This window comes from Lipotes vexillifer, unplaced genomic scaffold (genome assembly GCF_000442215.2).
Source record: "Lipotes vexillifer unplaced genomic scaffold, Lipotes_vexillifer_v1.1 scaffold940, whole genome shotgun sequence".
In the NCBI taxonomy this organism is placed as follows: domain Eukaryota; kingdom Metazoa; phylum Chordata; class Mammalia; order Artiodactyla; family Lipotidae; genus Lipotes; species Lipotes vexillifer.
This window is the reverse complement of record NW_006775864.1, coordinates 647,979-665,922: the sequence shown is the minus strand read 5'-3', so window position 1 is coordinate 665,922 and position 17,944 is coordinate 647,979. Positions and strand designations below refer to the sequence as shown.

Here is a 17,944-nt window from a genome sequence, read left to right as displayed (position 1 = left end):
GGTGGAGGGCCCGGGACACACAAAAAAAAAAAAAAAAAAAAAAAAAGTAAAAAAAGAAAGCCTGGCAGGTAGAAGTCATCTGAGGAATCTGAGTGTGAATCTGAAAGGGAGTCTTGGGTGGTGGGTAATCAGTTACAGAGAGGAGCTCTCCTTTCAGGCTGTGTTTGATCAGCAAGTTGGTTCCTAGATTTTCAATTGGAACTGTATGAACAGAATTGAATTCAAAGATTTATACTGATTGTGAAGAACTGAAACAGCTGAGCACGTGAAGCGGGAGTTGCTAAGTGATTACAAAGGTTTATAACAAAGACAGCTTGTGAGGAGTCGACAAAGAGGAGATGAAGTGAAAGAAGACAGAGAAGAGCTATTCTATGTGTGGGTTAATGACAGAGGAGGTAAACTAGGTTAGGAGAAAGAAAGAGGAGGGCAAATGCCTTTGATGAGAAAAAAGACAAATGAGTGGGGGGGGGGGGGAAAATGGAAGAAGCCAGCGTTTTGAGGCTTACACTTTAGAATGTGAACACATGAGAGAGAGAGTGTATGACACACAGGAACACAAAGGGGTAGAAGCATAGCGGTGCCTGGCCTGTGAATGTTAATAAGCCCTCACAGAGGAGAGCTGTGTGTCCTCATTTCTATCTGGTTTCTTTGCAAAAAGAGAATGAGGTGCCACAATCATATTAAATATTACCAATGATACCTAATACAATTCCATTCAATCTTGTTACCTTCTCAAACCAGATTTTGCTAGGTTCAGTTTAAGATTTTACACTGAAAAAGTAACTAGATATTGGGAATAGAATTTAAATTGTCCTTCAAGTCTGGCTCAAACCCTAAGGGATAATTAACCTAGGTACACAAGAAATACATGTTATCCTATAAAAGCTCTTAGAAATTGGTATTCGAGAAAATGCCTATAGCTGAATTAAGACCTAAAATTGATAACAACTGCTTAGTAGTTTATAAACTGATTTCATTTAAAATGTGTTCTCTGATAAAAAAAACCTCAAGGCATCAGTGGAACAATTAAGTAGTAAATAATTTATGGCAAAAGTGCTGTCCAAACCACAGATAATAAATTAGAGTTGTGTAAGGGAAGTTTTAATGATAATGAAAACATATAAATAAGAGATGCTCATCTCAGAAATCATATTTAAAATAAGACTACAGAATCCAAAATGAGGAGTACCATTTGTATGCACACATACGGCCATTCGGATGAATAACACACACAGGTGCACTCACACACATATAGGCATGTATGTGCACACAAGTGCACACACACACTGAATTCTGGCCTCTGGATCACTCAAGCCTGTCTAAGAAGTCAACCTCCATAACCCACTAGATGTGTAAGTGAGGACTTGATTTCTGTGAGCTTTACTTTCCTCACCCAAAAATTGGAATAAGAGTAATATTACATACCCCGTGGGGTTGTTGTGAATTATTAGATGAGTTAATGTGTGTGATCTGCTTAGAACAGTGCCTGGCATTTAGTTTGCCCTCAATACTATATATATAGCTACAAGCATAAAATACAAAATCTTTATTGCATTTCCTAACACATTAGTAATTGTTATCTCTAGCTGGTAAGCAATTTTTATTTTTGCTTATCTATATTTTCAAAATTTCCTATTTTGAACACTATGTTAAAAACCATAAGACAAATAATAAAGCTTAAATTTTTACAAACTAAATGTGGCACTGTTACTCAAAAGGTAAGGCTATATGCAGCTGGAATCATGAATAGTATACAGAGACACAGAGGTAGGTGTGGTAAAAAGAATAAAAAGTATTCCCCCAGTATTCCCGACCCCTAGTGTACACCCCCTGATCCCATTCCTTGAATGTGGGTGGGACAGGTATATACGATGGGATATCACTCCTGCGATTAGGTTGCTCTATACAGCAAAGGTGAAGAGATTTTGCAGGTGTCAGTAAGCTCCCCACTTGAGTTAATCAAACAGGTAGTTATACTGGGTGGATATTAGGCATGGCCTTATCAGGTGAGCTCTTGAGAGAGAGTCTAGAGGTCAGAGATCCTCCTACTGCCACACCATGAGAAGGACACATATCTGGGACCTTGGGAACATCCTCTAGGAGCTGAGGGCAATCCATAGCCAACAGCCAACAAGAAAATGGGACCCTCACTCTTAAAACCTCAAGGAATTGAATTCCATCGACAACCTGAATAAACACGGAAGAGGATCTCAAGCCTCAGATGAGATCACAGCCCTGCTGATCCCTCATTTCAGCCCGTGGGACCCTGAGCAGTCGACCCAGCTAACCTCTGCTAGAGTCCTGACCCATGCAAACTGTGAGATAATAAATTGGTGTTATTGAAAGCTGCTAAGAAAATGAATATGACCGAGAAGGAACTGCTTTGCTTTGCTGAGGGGCTGGCAGGAGGTGATGGCAGCAGGAGTGGGGGGCAGGTTCATGATTCCATTAGAGCACAAGCATCCACCCCAGCAGCCCATTTCCACCCCCCACCCCCCACTGTGCTACCGAAACTCCTCAGAGGCATAACGATAAATAAAATATTACTGAGTGCAAGTGCTTAAGAACTTGAGTAACAAGCTCTCTATAAATATTAGATTAAAAAGACATGAACAGCTTTTACCATTATAGAGAATAATAGAATTTGATCAGCTAAATCCCAGGGCTTTATAAAGCACAAATTATGTAAACACGCTTGATGGCTTTTTGATAAAACTACAAAAGTAGTGCTAAGAAGAATGCAGGAGGTGTTCCTTATTTGGACTTTAAACTTCACACCGCATAGCACAGATGTTTACTTAAATTTTTTAAAATTAAATATGAATGCAAAGAGAGTTATAAAGATGAATTCGAGGATAGAATATTAAGTAAAACATTGTTTTTGATTTAGGGATAAGCAGTAATTTTCCAAGGATAATAGCTGGATCTAGCTTTATTTACTATTGTTATTATCACTGGGCAGAGAGAACTAAATGAAGCTTTAAATATAAAAGTTCATTGTCTCTAGAAGATGTTGCTAAGCATCTTAAGGAAATAGAAATAAACTGAAATGTGAGAAAAATGTACAAAAGAAAGAGGTCAATATTAGAAATATATGATAGTATATACTCATTAAAATTATATTTATGATACTAAATTTTCAGAGAGGTGATAAAAATTGAGAAGGAAGGTGAGGAGAACAATGACCACATTTTATAATGTGCCCTAAGATCTAAAAAAGGAAACCAGGCTTTGACTTGCACAGAATGATGAATTCTCCTACAAAAGATTCAATGAATATATTCTCTCCTCAATGTCAACTGAGCACTTGAGACGCTGTCATTTAGGGCACCCCCTAACTTCCAAGTGATGAAGCACTGAACTGCAGATAGTCAAAAGGAGAATTGCATAGTAGAAGAACCGCTTTTTGATAAAAAATGAACAGTGCCAATTTATGTCAAACGTGGCCAAGAAATGAGTAAATTCAAGCTTGTTTGAGGCAAGAGGATTTTGCTTCTCGATTATTTGAATAGTGATATTTTTCTTTCATGTTCCATGGCAATAATAGAATTTTTTTTTTTTAAGAATAGAAGGCAGTGTAGAGATCAACTCATTCCAATTCCTACTCTATTTATAAGGAAACTGAGACAGAGATTAATTGTGTTTAAAGTCTTCAGGGAATCTGTATAGTATCTGCCCACAGCACAGCTCCAACAGGCTGAATTACAGACACTGAAGACAACATAGAGTCCCACCTTTTTCTGATCTGTCCCTGCTCTTCTGTACTCCCTCACATGGGGCTACTCAAGGCAGAAACCTGGGAATCATTTTCAACTCCAATCACCAGCCACAGTCTGGTCAACTCAACTTTCTAAATATCCATCAAATCAATCCTCTCCTTTACCTGTCAGCCACCACCTTGAATCTCAACTTTAACTCCTGTATTACAACAGAGGCTTTCTGACTTGTTTCCCTGTCTTATGTATGGGTCTCCTTTGGAAAACCCTATTCCCAGCTGCCAAAGCCATGTTTTAAAAATACAGTATCATCAATTGCTTGCCAAGTTTCAACTGCTTTGCATCCCATATAAAGCATGTTATGAGTTGATTTATTTTTGTTATTGAACCAAACTTGGGCCTACTCACTGAACGTGTAGCAAAGCCACTCTACTGACACTAGGTTGTAGTGAAGGAAAGTACAGAGTTTATTGCAAGGCACCAAGAAAGGAGTATGGGCAGCTCATGTTCAAAATACCTGAACTTCTCGATGGCTTTCAGGTAAGTTTTGAAAGGCAACATTACAGGTGTGAGTTGTAGGGTGCCTGATCAGCTCCTGCACAATTCTCTGATTGGTTGACGGTGAGGTAACAGGGTTATGTTTCAGGAATCTCAATGATCAACCTTTTGGTTCCAACCTGTTTGGGGTCTACATACTGGTGATCAGCATGTAGTTAAGTTCTTCCATCTGAGGGGCGGGGGTTTAGTATCTGCAAAATAACTCAAGGATATGGCTCAGGATATTATCCATAGCCCTTGAGGAAGAACTAAATGTTTTTGACTTTGTTTCATGGCTAAACTATTGTTATTTTGTCTTGCTTGACTATTTTCCTTTGTTTCTGCACTTTCTCATTTTCTCACTTCTCTGATTAAATTTGCTCTTTGGAACTCGGTGAAGGAATAGGAGGCTAAAGCTTGTTTTTACAAATAAGAAGTGGGGGGCATGGAGGGTGGGGGGAGTCTGAACCCAGGAAGGCCCCAATGGGTCCTGCTCATTCATTATATACATTTGCATTGATTCAAAATCACTCTCCATCCTCCCAGTCGTTTTCTCATTCTTACGACCCAAGCAGTCAATTCGACATCCATAAGGATGACCCATTTGTCCCTAAAATTCTCTTAGACACTTTTCTTCCACTTACTTATACATTCTCCTACATACAGAATATTTCATCACTAGAAATCTGACCTGTCTACTGATTTCCTAGGAGCTCACTTCGCAGATGCCTTTTCCCAGTTTACATCATCCCCTAAGTGATATTATCATTTCTCATATATTCATATGCTAACAATGAGGACATTTATGTCTCTAACCCATACATCCTTTTGGGGCTTGTCCAACTGCAAAATTTGCATCTCAATTGAGATGGCATATAGCACTTCATATTTAAATAGGTCAAAACTGAATTCTTGAAATTCCTCTAAATCTGTTCTTTCCTTAATTTCCCACATCTGCCATATGGCACTGTAATTCATCCAGTTATTTAATCCATATATTCAGGAGTTATTCTTTTTGTTGTTGTTGTTAAATGTTTTGTTCTTTTTAATATATATTTTTAAAATTTTATTTTATTATTTAGTTATTTATTTTTGGCTGCGTTGGGTCTTCACTGCTGCACGTGGGCTTTCTCTAGTTGCGGTAAGTGGGGGTTACTCTTTGTTGTGGTGCGTGGGCTTCTCATTGTGGTGGCTTCTCTTGTGGAGCACAGACTCTAGGCAAGCAGGCTGTAGTAGTTGAGGCATGTGAGCTCAGTAGTTGTGGCTTGCAGGCTCTAGAGCGCATGCTCAGTAGTTGTGGTGCATGGGCCTAGTTGCTCCATGGCATGTGGGATGTTCCTGGACCAGGGCTTGAACCCATGTCCCCTGCATTGGCAGGCGGATTCTTAACCACTGCGCCACCAGGGAAGCCCCAGGAGTTATTCTTCACAACTGTCTTTAACTATCCTTCTCCCATCTGTCACCAATCCTGACAATGCTTCCTTCAAAGTACATCTGAAATTCATCTCTTATTCATCACTTAAACTATCACCACTCTAGTCCAAAGGAGCTTCTTTTCTTCCCTGGACTTTTACAATAGCCTCAGAACTGGTCCCAGTGCTTTCAGTCTGTCACTCATGGTACTCCAAGTGGAAGGTTTCATTCTCCTGTTTAAAAACTTTCCATAGATTCCCACCCACTACATTGAAATATAATTGAAAAAGTAAAGACCAGATTTTTTTCCTGCACCACCACCTGGCCCCTGCCCATCTCCCCACTTCATTTTGGGCCCCCCTATAGGCTCATTATGCTTCAGCCACTGGGGTTTCAGTTCCTTGGAAAGAAATGATCTCTTTTACTCTTTGGGGTATAATTTTTCAGGGCTCATTCCCCTTCCTCACCTTTGTGAGTGCCTTGTCTCCTTTCATATGCTAGATTTTGGCTAAAATGTTGCTTCCTGGGGAGGTTTTTTAAAAAATCCTCTATCCAAAATAAACCATCCCTCACAATTCCATTATTTTTCTCTACAGAGAAATTTTGTTTACTTACTTATTTGTTTACTTTTTTAGTGCTTGTTTTTATTGTTGGTTGTGAATACCATGAAGGCATTTATTATATCCATTTGTTCTCACATGGCACAGTTCCTGGCACACAGTGAATATAGAAATGAAAAAACCTAGAAAAAGGATCCTAGAGGGATGCATAAATATTCTGCTCTTTTTTCTTTTCACAAAATCTATGAAGAAATTCACATTTTGGGGTTTCTTTTGTGTGTTTGTGTGTGTGTGTGTGTGTGTGTGTGTGTGTGTACATTACATTTTTAATTAAAATTTTTCTTTTAGATAATGTAAAATTTACATGCAGTTTAAGAAATAATACAGAGACCACCTCACACTGGTCAGAATGGCCATCATTGAAAAATCTATAAATAACAAATGCTGCAGAGGGTGTGGAGAATAGGGTACCCTCCTACATTGTTGGTGGGAATGTAAACTGGTGCAGCCACTATCGAGAACAGTATGGAGGCTCCTCAAAAAACTAAAAATGGAGTTGTCACATGGTCCAGCAATCGCATTCTTGGGCATATATCCAGAGAAAAACATGGTTAGAAAGGATAAGTGCATCCCAATGTTCACTGCAGCGTTGTTTACACTAGACAAGACATGGAAGCAACCTAAATGTCCATCGACAGATGAATGGATAAAGAAGATGTGGTGCACATATACAATGGAATACTACTCAGTCATTAAAAAGAATGAAATAATGCCATTTGCAACAACATGGATGGACCTGAAGACCATCTGGACTGAATATGTCACTGAACTTGTCAAGGCCTCGATAGAAACTTTTAAGATCCTGTGTGTTGGGTGCAGAAATCTACTCCTATTGTGTTGCCCAAGACAAGCCTTGTAAGTAAAGTTCCCTTGCTTATTAAACCTTCACCTACCAATCTAGAGGGTCTGCCTCCTTCTCAGTCTCTCCTTGCCTTCCACATACAGGGTCCAGTTTCAGATTTCACTTGGGGAACTCCCAAGGTTGTAAACCAACAGGGGCCTGTTGGGACATTACTAGAATAACCTAAACCCACCAATTGAGGGTCTGAATCAGGATGGTGGTTTGAGGAATGGAAAGAATAATGATTTGCAAGAGGCACTGGGAAGGAGAAATTGAGAATTTAACAGTATCTGAGGTACCAAGAGATATATGCTGACAGTTTGGACTGAATCCAACAGTAAAATACTCTAGCAGGGACAAACTTCAAGTCTTCCCTGTGATTCAATGGAAAATGTAATAAGGATAAGATGAGGAACAACTTACTTATTTGATAATGTTAAACAAACATAAAACTTGGAGATATTAGTGAACAATGATGTTGTAATGATTATTTGGAGGAACTGCTTTTCTAAAAGTCAGAGGAGACTACCTTCTTCTTGCCAGGCCCTAAATTAATTAACTGTGTTTTCATTTTGTTTTATTTTTTAATTAGTAAGTGAATTTAAAGTTTAGTATTCCAAAGAATAATTATAAATCAGAAGTGATTTCCAGCAGAGTGATTTTTCATTTCTACCCAAATTTACATCAGATATTACCTGCCAGTAAAGTTTCTTCAGTGTCGAGAAACCAAAATCAAGACTCATATATTCACTATGTCTGTACAAGTGAAAAACTCTCCCTCATCTTAGTAAGAAGAAGGAAAAAGAGACTGATCACTGCCAAGACATTGCTGCTTCTCCAGAGAGGGTATTTTGCTCCCATTTAAAAAATATGTGATGTATTCAACAGTGATAAACACTCCATTACATTTGGGTCACTAAGAAGTGGGACAGCTCTATTCTTTAATACAAATGTTGTGAATTTAGGTGCATATACAATTTCTCATGACCACAGAGTGATATCTCAAGATTCATAGACTATCTCATGCTGTCACTCCTTCCTCTTCTTCAACATGTATCTCTTGGAAAAGCAACAGCCCAAGCCAAGCTCTGTGGTGCCATGTTTTCCTAATGGGTCAAGTTCATACTCTTTCCAGATGAAGGAAGGGTTAATGGGTTGCAAAAGGCCAAAGAGTACCTGATGGCCTTCAAGTGTCCCTGAAACACTGGTGCTCATAACTATCTTGACGATAGAAAAAAAATCTTCTAGCTGCAGAAATCATGCTGTTCTTTTCACCACTTAGACTGAATCTAGAGGATTAGGTCAAACTATAGTCATACTCTTTAAAGGAGGTATTGATGAAGAGGAGATCTGTGTTTCCACATAAGGCCTTCAATTCACAGAAAAGTGATCTCTCCCCCCCAGAAAAGGAAAAAATTCTCTTCCATTTTGCGTGTTCTTCATATGAGGATTGTATACATTATGGTTTTGTTTAGTTTTCTAGTTCTTTTCTGAAAAGGCATATAGGAAAGTAACTAAAGTAACTTCTTAATTGTCCAAGCCCATTCAGGATGCCCTGATTTCCCTTAAGGTTAATAACTGACAATAGTTTTGAGAAATCAACATCAAGCGTCTTTTGCATTAAGTCTAGTTCTCATGGATTCTACTTCAGTTGAAGCAAGATTAGAATGAAGGTAAAGAAGAAAGTACCTGAGTGCATTGACAAGTCCAACAATCAATGAACTCTTAGGTCAAGCTTTCTGCTAAGTGAATTATTTCTCTGGGACACACTTAGAGTCTTGACATGGGGGGGAAATTTGGGGACAGTAGCTCTCACTTTACCATTTTCTCTACCCACCTTCCACACCTCATCATTCTCCCTTCCGTTCTGTGCCATGTCTGTCTTCCTGATGTTGCCGAGTTCTCCACAGGGGTCTACTTGTCTGCAGCACTGTTTAGGGCTCTTAGTTCTAGGCGCACAATCCTATTTGCACTTCACACCTACTGAGTCAGTCTCCTGAGATGGAGCCAACAGGTTTGTATGGGAAGACAAAACTCCATAAATGTTTCTGAAGCATAGCTGGATTTAAGAACCATTGGCCTCAAACATATTGGAATTTGAATTTTGCCTGAATAATATAAGCGAGTTATTTAACTCTCTAACTCCTTTAAAAAATAATTATACCTTACTCCTGGCAACCTTTTCTGAAAGTTTATTATGTGTCAGACAATATGCTAAGAACCACATGTAGATTACCTTATTTCATTCATACAATAATGCTATGAGGTAGATATTATTATTAATCAATTTCAAAGAAAAACACACCGAGCCTTATTGAAGTTAATACAGTTAATAAGTTGCCCAAGATTATATATCTGGTGATTAACAGAGCCAGAATATAAACCCAGGTTATCTGAATAAAGTAGTTTTTGTGGTACCCGATACATGGTAAACCATCCATGCAGCAATCATCATCAGTAGCATCATATAACCATTTTCCTTATCATATGCCTCAGGAGTTCATATCAAATGCTGATCCTCTCCTGGAGCTAGTAAACAGTGCTCGCCCCACACACTTCTCCAGATTTTTGGAGGGCAAGATGCTACCAAGTGTCTGATGGAAGATGTGCTCTTATCTTACAAATCTGTACATCTTACATATGACTGTGGGAACCCACAATCTCATTTCATAGCCCTGAAATTTAATATGGAAGTAAAGAAAAACTAGGCTCTCTTCCCCAGAAAAATTACATGAAAGTGGCAGGTAAGTTTTGCTAGTGCCAGAATGGGCTTTCAGTACCCAGAACGGCTCCTTGTATAACCATGGCAAGCAGAGGAAGGTTTGGGGTGACCTCTGAGCTTCCTTTCACGTGGGCAGTGTGGATGGTTTGAGAGGTGATACTAACCTTCCCCAGTCTAGGGTCTCGTGGAGGATGCTTCATGGGCTAGTTCTTGCTGTGGACTTCAACCTTGCAATTTTACTTTCTAGGTTTTCCTCTACATGCTGATTTTTTTAAACACTAATTATTAACCGTTCAAATCAGAAGGTAGACTTTTTTTGAAAACCTAGCATTGAAATACATTTCACCATTTAGCCTAACAAAGCCAGCAATATTTAGCTTATTACACATTATGATAAGAATACAGCACAGAAGAAACAAACTTTAGTGGTGCTATTTATTCTCAACATACAAAAAAGCAATCTTCATGAAACATAAATATGGCATAGTTACCTGTCATGTTGCAGTAAACTTTCAGAGGCCCCAGAGGTCCACTGCCATCAGGATCTATCCAGTAGTAATTTGATGTCTGTCCTAGGTGTTTGTAGGCTTCACAGGAAGGCTCATAGATGGCTGGAACGAAACATCCTATGTGAGCACAGCACCCAAAAAATGTCTCTCCAGATAAATGCCCCAGTAACAGATCAAATGCTATCAAACCACTGTTTAGGAGAGTATCCTCTTGTTAGAAAGAGCACTCTTTTCTCTACATTTAAACTCATAATCTGAGTTTTAGTCTATAAGCATTGGTTCTGACCTAACAAAGATAGTAAGTTCCTGCTATGGCTTTAGTTGGGGAAAGGTCTAAAACAATCAATACATTGTTAAACAAATGTAATGTTTGTTTCACAGGTGCTCATGATCATTGAAAACTATTTAATTTATACTTATTTATAGATATCATCTCCTTACTGTAAGGGGCTTTACTGAAAGGCCATGAATATTGGCTGTACTGTTGGGCTATCAGCTAAGAGATCAGAGAAAATCTCTCTCTCTCTCTCTCTCTCATGCATACACACACAGGGGCACTTTTTTTTTTCATATTTAGTATAAATCTCCCACAAATACCACGTGATTTCTAATCTTCCTTTATTTCAGGAAAATGGAAAGATATGTCTGTTTCATTTTATTTGTTACAGGTGTGCTTTAATTACATCAAATCTAGTTTTTGTAGAAAACTGACATTTATGTAATTAGATTGTAGGTTCTTTTTCATCATTTTCCTTTTTGTTCCCATTCTCCTAACACATTTTCTTTTCTCATAGAGACTGCACCTGTTTTCAGAAGTGCAAAATGGACATTTACATACCTCCTTTATAGCTGGAACTTCTAAAACACTATTGTGAAAACTTCCTTTTAATAGCCCTGCATTGACATATATGATGAATTTGACAGACCTCTTTACAAAACTAAGAACTATTTCTGGTAAAAAATCTGTCTGATGAGCAGAGTCTTTTGGTAAAGTGCCCTTGAATTCAATACTCCTAGCATCTGTCCTTTGCTAAGCTCTGAAGTAGGAGGTCTGATTCTGGGACTTCCCTTTTCTACTTTCCTCTCCCATGTTCTCTGTGCTTCCCTTTGGCTTTCCATGGTTTCCTCTTCCCAAGGGTGCTAGACCTTAAATTCTGTTTCATTTCAACAAACACAACACACTAGACTAAAACAGTTCATAAACTCTTTGATTTACTCAAGGCTTGCTTCCCACTTCCTTCCTTCTGCAAATAGTTATTGAGCCCATATGATGTGAGCAGTAGATTAGGCAACACAAGCACAGCTGTGACCAACACAGATTGGGGACCTCTGGAGTAGGGACTGTTCACTCAGTACTCGTGCACTGCTCATGCAAAAAGTGCTGTCAGAAGAGGATGTGGCTAGAAAGTTAAGCACAGCCCATACACCTTTTGTCTGAGTGTAATTATTAATATGCCACTTTCAATCTCCCAGTTGTCTTATTTGGATAATAAACTATGGTTACTCTAATTCTGAATGCCATAAATAAAATAATGCAATAAAAGACTGAAGAAATATTTTTTAACTTTCAGCAGAAAGATGCCATAATTTGACGTAGGTTTTAGAAATGAAGTTCCTTGTAGCAAAACAATAGCTCTTAGAGAAGTGAGTAATGAGAGCATGTTGGTTGTCATTGCTATAGCAATAGGCCTATAGGCCTATTGAAAGATGGCCAGAGGTATAGAAGATTATGAGAAAGGATAAAGCAAACAAGGCAGCATAAAGTAGATGGGATTTAAGATCAACAGAACATGGAGACTTAGGTGGGTGGATGTAGTTAGGAAGCAAGAAAGAATGACTTAAACTCAGTCTCTGAAAAAAACCAACTGCCTTATCAATTTTTGACAATCCTTCTTCAGATTATTACAACTTCTGTGTACAGTTCAAAATCACCCAGAACGCCACGTTCAAATTCTTAGGTTTTCCAACTGTCCCTTCAGCCAATCTACCATTAGAAACTTTCACCTTTGTTTTCTAATATTTAATAATCATTCTCTTTCCCCACTGCCAGCACCCCAGTCATTTTCCTTATCATCTGGTATCTGACTTACAACAATCAACCTATTAATTGATTGTTCTACCCAAATATCTCTTCACTTCCCACCCAATTATGCTTTTTTATGCAATATCCTAAAACATTACTTTCATTATGTTTCAAAAAATTATGTTTAAAAAACATAATTGAAAATGTGTAATTATGTTTAAAAAATGTGTAATGGCTCTTCAGTATCTCTGACTGCATATCCCAGATCACCATCTAAGCATGCAAGACCTTCCATAATCCTTACAGATGTCTTTTGGTTTTAGCAACTCGCCAGTATCAACCTTGCTCTCTGCTCAGGTGAATCTGACACAGGAACTTGTTTAACTCACGCTCACCCTTTCTGGGGTTGCCTCCTCTACTTGTGGTTTTCTACAGGCCTCTTTCTCAATCCGTAAAACTTCTCAGTCAGAGCTAACTAGGAAGGCAGAAGTGGTAAGAAACAGGGTTCCTGTCAAACAGATCTGAGTTTAAATCCTGACTCCACGAAGTACTATTTATATAACATTGACAAAGATACCTAATCTCATTCATCCTTGTCTGGGGAATAGGTATCACAGGTATAGTAGTTAATAGGTGGACTGTTTATCGTTAATATAATAATTATTATTTAGGCACCACTGACATTCCTCCTTTCTTAAGCAGACCTTCCCTAATAAATACGTCCAGCTTTCTGTATAGTCCAGGGCATACACTGCTCGTCTCACATACTGTAATACTAGTCAATTTAGGACTTGATTGACCGCTGTTAATTAAACCATATAGGAAAATTTTATTTCCTAACAAGATTGTGAATTGTCGTGAGGGCAGGGTGTAGAAAACATATTTTTCTTTTCCACTTTATATTGATCTAGCATGGTAGATGTTTAAGAAAAGCTGTCAGAATGAAACTTAAAATGTGCCTACCCTTCATCCTGTTCTGATTTTGATAAATGATTAGTTGGCTCACTAGGAGAAGTATATGCAAATGAAAGCACAATTGGATGATAGTAAGTATAGGTAACTACTGCATTTCTAAGTAAGCATATAACCATTTTAAAGAGGTCTGTGGACTTTAACCCAAGTAATTGATTAAGAGTAGATTTGACAGCACGTGGATGAGGGAAATCTGGGTAAGCAAGAAGCTCTTTCTTTTTCTTCGAAGTGTGACAATTATTCTGCTTGTCTTTAACCTATAACGGGTTTATTAGCTGCTTTTGCCTCATCAACACAAATGGAAAACCAAAACTTTAGTCCAAACTTTATCATGTGTGAAACATCACCTGGAGAGCTTGTTAAGACAGGGATTCCTGGGTCTCACCCCGAACACTCTGACTCAGTAGAGAATCTGCAGTTCTAACAAGCTCCCCAGTGATGCTGATGCTCCTGGTCCTGACTACATGTTGAGAAGCATGGCTCTAGTCTTGAAAAAAAAAGGTTAACTCAAGAAGGGTGGACTAATTCTTTATTTATATTTTAGTATAAATAGGAAAAATAGGTCACTGAAAGGCAATACAGTACAGTTGTAAACACTGGGTTGGCCAAAAATTTTGTTCTGTTTTAAGTAAAAATAAAAGACACATTTTTCATTTTCATGAAGAATTTTATGGAGAAACACACTGACTAACCAAATGAACTTTTTGGCCAACCCAATAACATAAGGCTAGAATGCCACCTCACTTCACTCAGAATAATAAAAATGGAATGGGATGCAAAACTCTAAATAAAAATACATGTCGAAAGAAATATACTTGGATGAATGCACAGAAAAATATTTGGAAAGGAGTACACTCAAACAGTAACTGTGGTTATCTTTGAGTAGTAGGATTAAGGATGATTTAAAACTTCATACTTCTCTGTGTTTTCCACATTACTTTATAACATGCATAAGTTAATGTTATCATTAAAAATACACTTGCAAAATACATGTCTGGAGTAAAGGCACTGAGGTAAAATGGCAAGAACAGCTGTACATAGTAAAATTGCATTAGTTTTTTAACTGAATTAGGAATTAAGAGATTTTTGTTCAAATCTCCTTTCTGTCATTTACTACCCATAAACTCCCCTTAACTTTCAGTTTTCTCAACTGTAAAATGAAGGCAATAATACCTCCTCCACCAAGTTATTGTGAAGATTAAATGAAATCACACACTTTGTAAACTAAAAAGCATTGAGTGTATGGAAATTTTAATGCACAGAAGGAGCTAACTGAAGTATTTAGCCTGCCTGCCTCAGCCAGTTAACTCTGTACCCAGTGGAGTCCTAGATGGGCTGCACAATTTGTGCATATCAAGCCCCAGGGAGTTGACAGGGCAGAAGAGGCTAAGCCAGCAGCCACTGAAGAAAGAGAAGGATCTGTGCCATTGTCAATAATCGAGCTTTTCTAGTAGACTGCTGGAGAACAGAAAGGCAATTGGGCTGATGGCAAAATAAACAGACTCATCGAGTCCATTGATTTACTGGAAAAGTAATTTTTCTCTGTTGCAACTCCTAGTCCCAAATAAAAGGTCTCATATTATTCTACATATTCTTAAATAAATCTCAGATATTCAGAAATATTATGAATGAACACATCAGACTGAATTTCATAGCATGTAAAAAGCCAGAAAGTGACAAATCCTAAGTATCTTATTAATTTTCATTAAATTTTGAATGTGGTCTGTGTGACATCATATTGGGTACAATGGAAAATGACAAAGTACTATTGTATTAGTTTTACTGGGCTGCTCTAACAAATAACCAAATACTTAGCAGGTTGAAACAAATTTATTATCTCACAGTTCTAGAGGTCAGATGTTCGAAGTGGGTTTCACTGAGCTAAAATTCGAAGTGTGGTCAGGGCTGTGCTCCTTCTGGAAACTCTAGGGGGGAAATCCACTTTCTTGCCTTTTCCAGCTTCCAGAATCCACCTGTATTCTTTGGCTCATTTTCCTATTTCTTCATCTTCAAAGCCAGGTGTGGCTGGTGGAGTCTCTCTCACACTCCGCTCTGATTCTCTGTTTGCCTTGTCACCTCTCTGTATTTTAAGGAGCTCTGATTGCATCAGGCTCACCCAGATAATCTGGGATAGTCTCTTCACGAGAAGGTCCTTAACTTAATCATAGTCTCTTTTGCCATATGAAGCAATATATTCACAGGTTCCATGGCTTAGGATATAGACACGTTTGGTGGGGAGAGGATTATTCTGCTTATCGCAACTATATATAAATAATATGATTGCTCTAGTTAAAGAACAAATATTATTAAGCACCTAATGTACTCCCAGTGTTGTTGATCAATGAAAGATGCCAACTCATTGGCAGAGAGAAAAGCAAAGGGTTTAAAAGCAAAGATGTGAAGCAGGCCTAATGTGCTGGGAAATAAAGCATCACTTAAGGAATACTTAGGGTAAGGACAGAGTATAAAACAAGGAGATACCCCCAAGGAAAAGGATAACTCTCAATACTTTGAATTGTTGCAGAAAAATGGAATGGAAATCAGCTAGGGGAAGTGGTAATACATTTAGTGAGCAGATTTGGGTGACTTTTTAAATATTTCAGGGTGGTGGTATTTGTAGAAACCACATTATAAGAAAAGGAACTAGTTGGTGGAATGGGGTGGATGTTGACCACACTATTGCAGGAGTTTGAACCATGAAAGGAAAAAAGAGAATAAAAATTGATAGAAATTGCTAAGTACAAGTGAGGGAATTTTTGTTAGGATATGTGAGACAGAGTTATCTTTATTGTTTTTAATGGGGTAATTTCTGATTATAAAAGGAATTTATAGGGGAATTCCCTAGTGGTCCAGCGGTTAAGACTCTGCGCGTCCAATGCAGGGGGTGCGCGTTCAACCCCTGGGTGGGGAACTAAGATCCCACATATCTCATGGTCCAAAAAAAAAAAACAGAAAGAAAGAAAGAAAAATAAAAGCATCTATACTCCTTGTATTCATTCTGAAAAAGTAACCAAAAAAAAAAAAAAAAAGAAGAAGAAGAAGAAGAAAAAAAAGAACCTCCTGTTTCCCTATAGCCCCAGAAGTAAACTTGGGGAGTTTGCATTTCATTCTTTTGGAATGCCAGGCCTCTCTCCTCTTTTCTAGACCTCCTTCAAGGGTATGAAGTTAATGTAAATAGTCAGAATCCAGGATACCTAATAGCCAGGTTTTATTAGCCGTTGTCAGGGACTTGTTACTCCCCTCACTGTCTGCCACCAGGAAATAAGCTCTAAATCTGACGGTCAATTTTTAGAGTCTTGAGAATGTAATAACAACTTTGCCTGTCAATGCATCTTTACCAGCACTCGTTAGACTGATTGAAAACAAAATAAAAAGAAAAAAATAGTTTCTTACTTGGCCAAAAAAAAGCTTTTATTATTGTTTGATTTGTATTTTTTGATTGGAAAATTTATTTTCACATATACATTGGAGAGTTTTTAAAACTGTTTTGTGAGGTATATAGTTATGCCTTTTGCCCATTTCTTTATTGTCAGCATTTTTCCACTGACTTAAATTGGCTGTGATAAAATCAGAACTAAAATCTGTGTTCCATCATATTTGTCTTCCTTGTTTTTTGCCTTACCTTGAATATGTAGCTTTTGATGTACAATATTTTATGTCATCAACTCTATTAAGATTTCCCCTTTAAAAATTGTTTTCACAGCTCCTAAATGTATAATATTATCTTCCATTTATGACAATAAAGGCCTTAACTAGCATGCTAAGGTGTTTGTATTTACTCTGTAACCACAGGCTAAAATAAGGTAGTAACATCATCAATTTTGTGTTTAAGAAGTATCTCCTGGCAACTGTGTGGACAATACGTTAGGAAAGTTAATAACAACTAGGAGACTATTGCAAGGGGACATAGCTAATCATACACACATACGTGATTAAAACATTCAAGTCCCTGGGAAAAGAGAGGGAAGCACATATCTGTGATTTGTGCCATGGCTTCAATTTTCACATAAATATTGATGATTCAAGAAGGACATTGCTATGGGTTGAAATGTATCCCCCTAATAGGTGTTGAAGTTCTAACCTTTATTTGGGAATAAGGTATTTGAAGGTGATTAAGTTAAGATAAGCTCGTTAGGGTGGCCCCTAATCCAACTGGACTGGTATCCTTATAAAAAGGGGAAATTTGGACACAGAGACAGACACCTACAATAGGAAGACAATATAAACAACAGGGATATTGCCAACTACAACAAAAGGATGCCTGAGGCTACCAGAAGCTAGGAGAGAAGTAAGGAACAGATTCTCCCTCACAGCCCATAGAAGGACCAACCAGGCAGATACCTTGACTTCAGATTTCTAGCCTCAAAATCGTGAGGCAATAAATTTCCCTTAAGTCATCCTGTTTGTTACTTCGTTACAGTATCTCTAGGAAACTAATACAGACATACAGTTACCTGCTGACTGGGCCAACCTCTCCTCACCTCCACCTCTGAGCTCTTCCAGCTTTCACAAAGGTGACATGGAGGAGGACTCTCCACCATGTTCCTGAACATCACTATTAAGAAAGAATATCCTCCTGGTAAAATAGTTG

General features: G+C 38.1%; 1 protein-coding gene across 1 annotated transcript in view; it reads right to left on the bottom strand.

The window, feature by feature from the left end:
* LOC103075697 (contactin-associated protein-like 2) overlaps nucleotides 1-17,944 on the bottom strand; it is a gene marked incomplete at its 3' end in the record, with an annotated part of 1,289,195 nt that overhangs the window by 632,769 nt on the left and 638,482 nt on the right. The window contains exon 10 of the mRNA XM_007450234.1: nucleotides 10,341-10,460. Coding sequence (XP_007450296.1) covers nucleotides 10,341-10,460 — 120 coding nt within the window. The remainder of the gene's footprint in view (nucleotides 1-10,340; nucleotides 10,461-17,944) is intronic.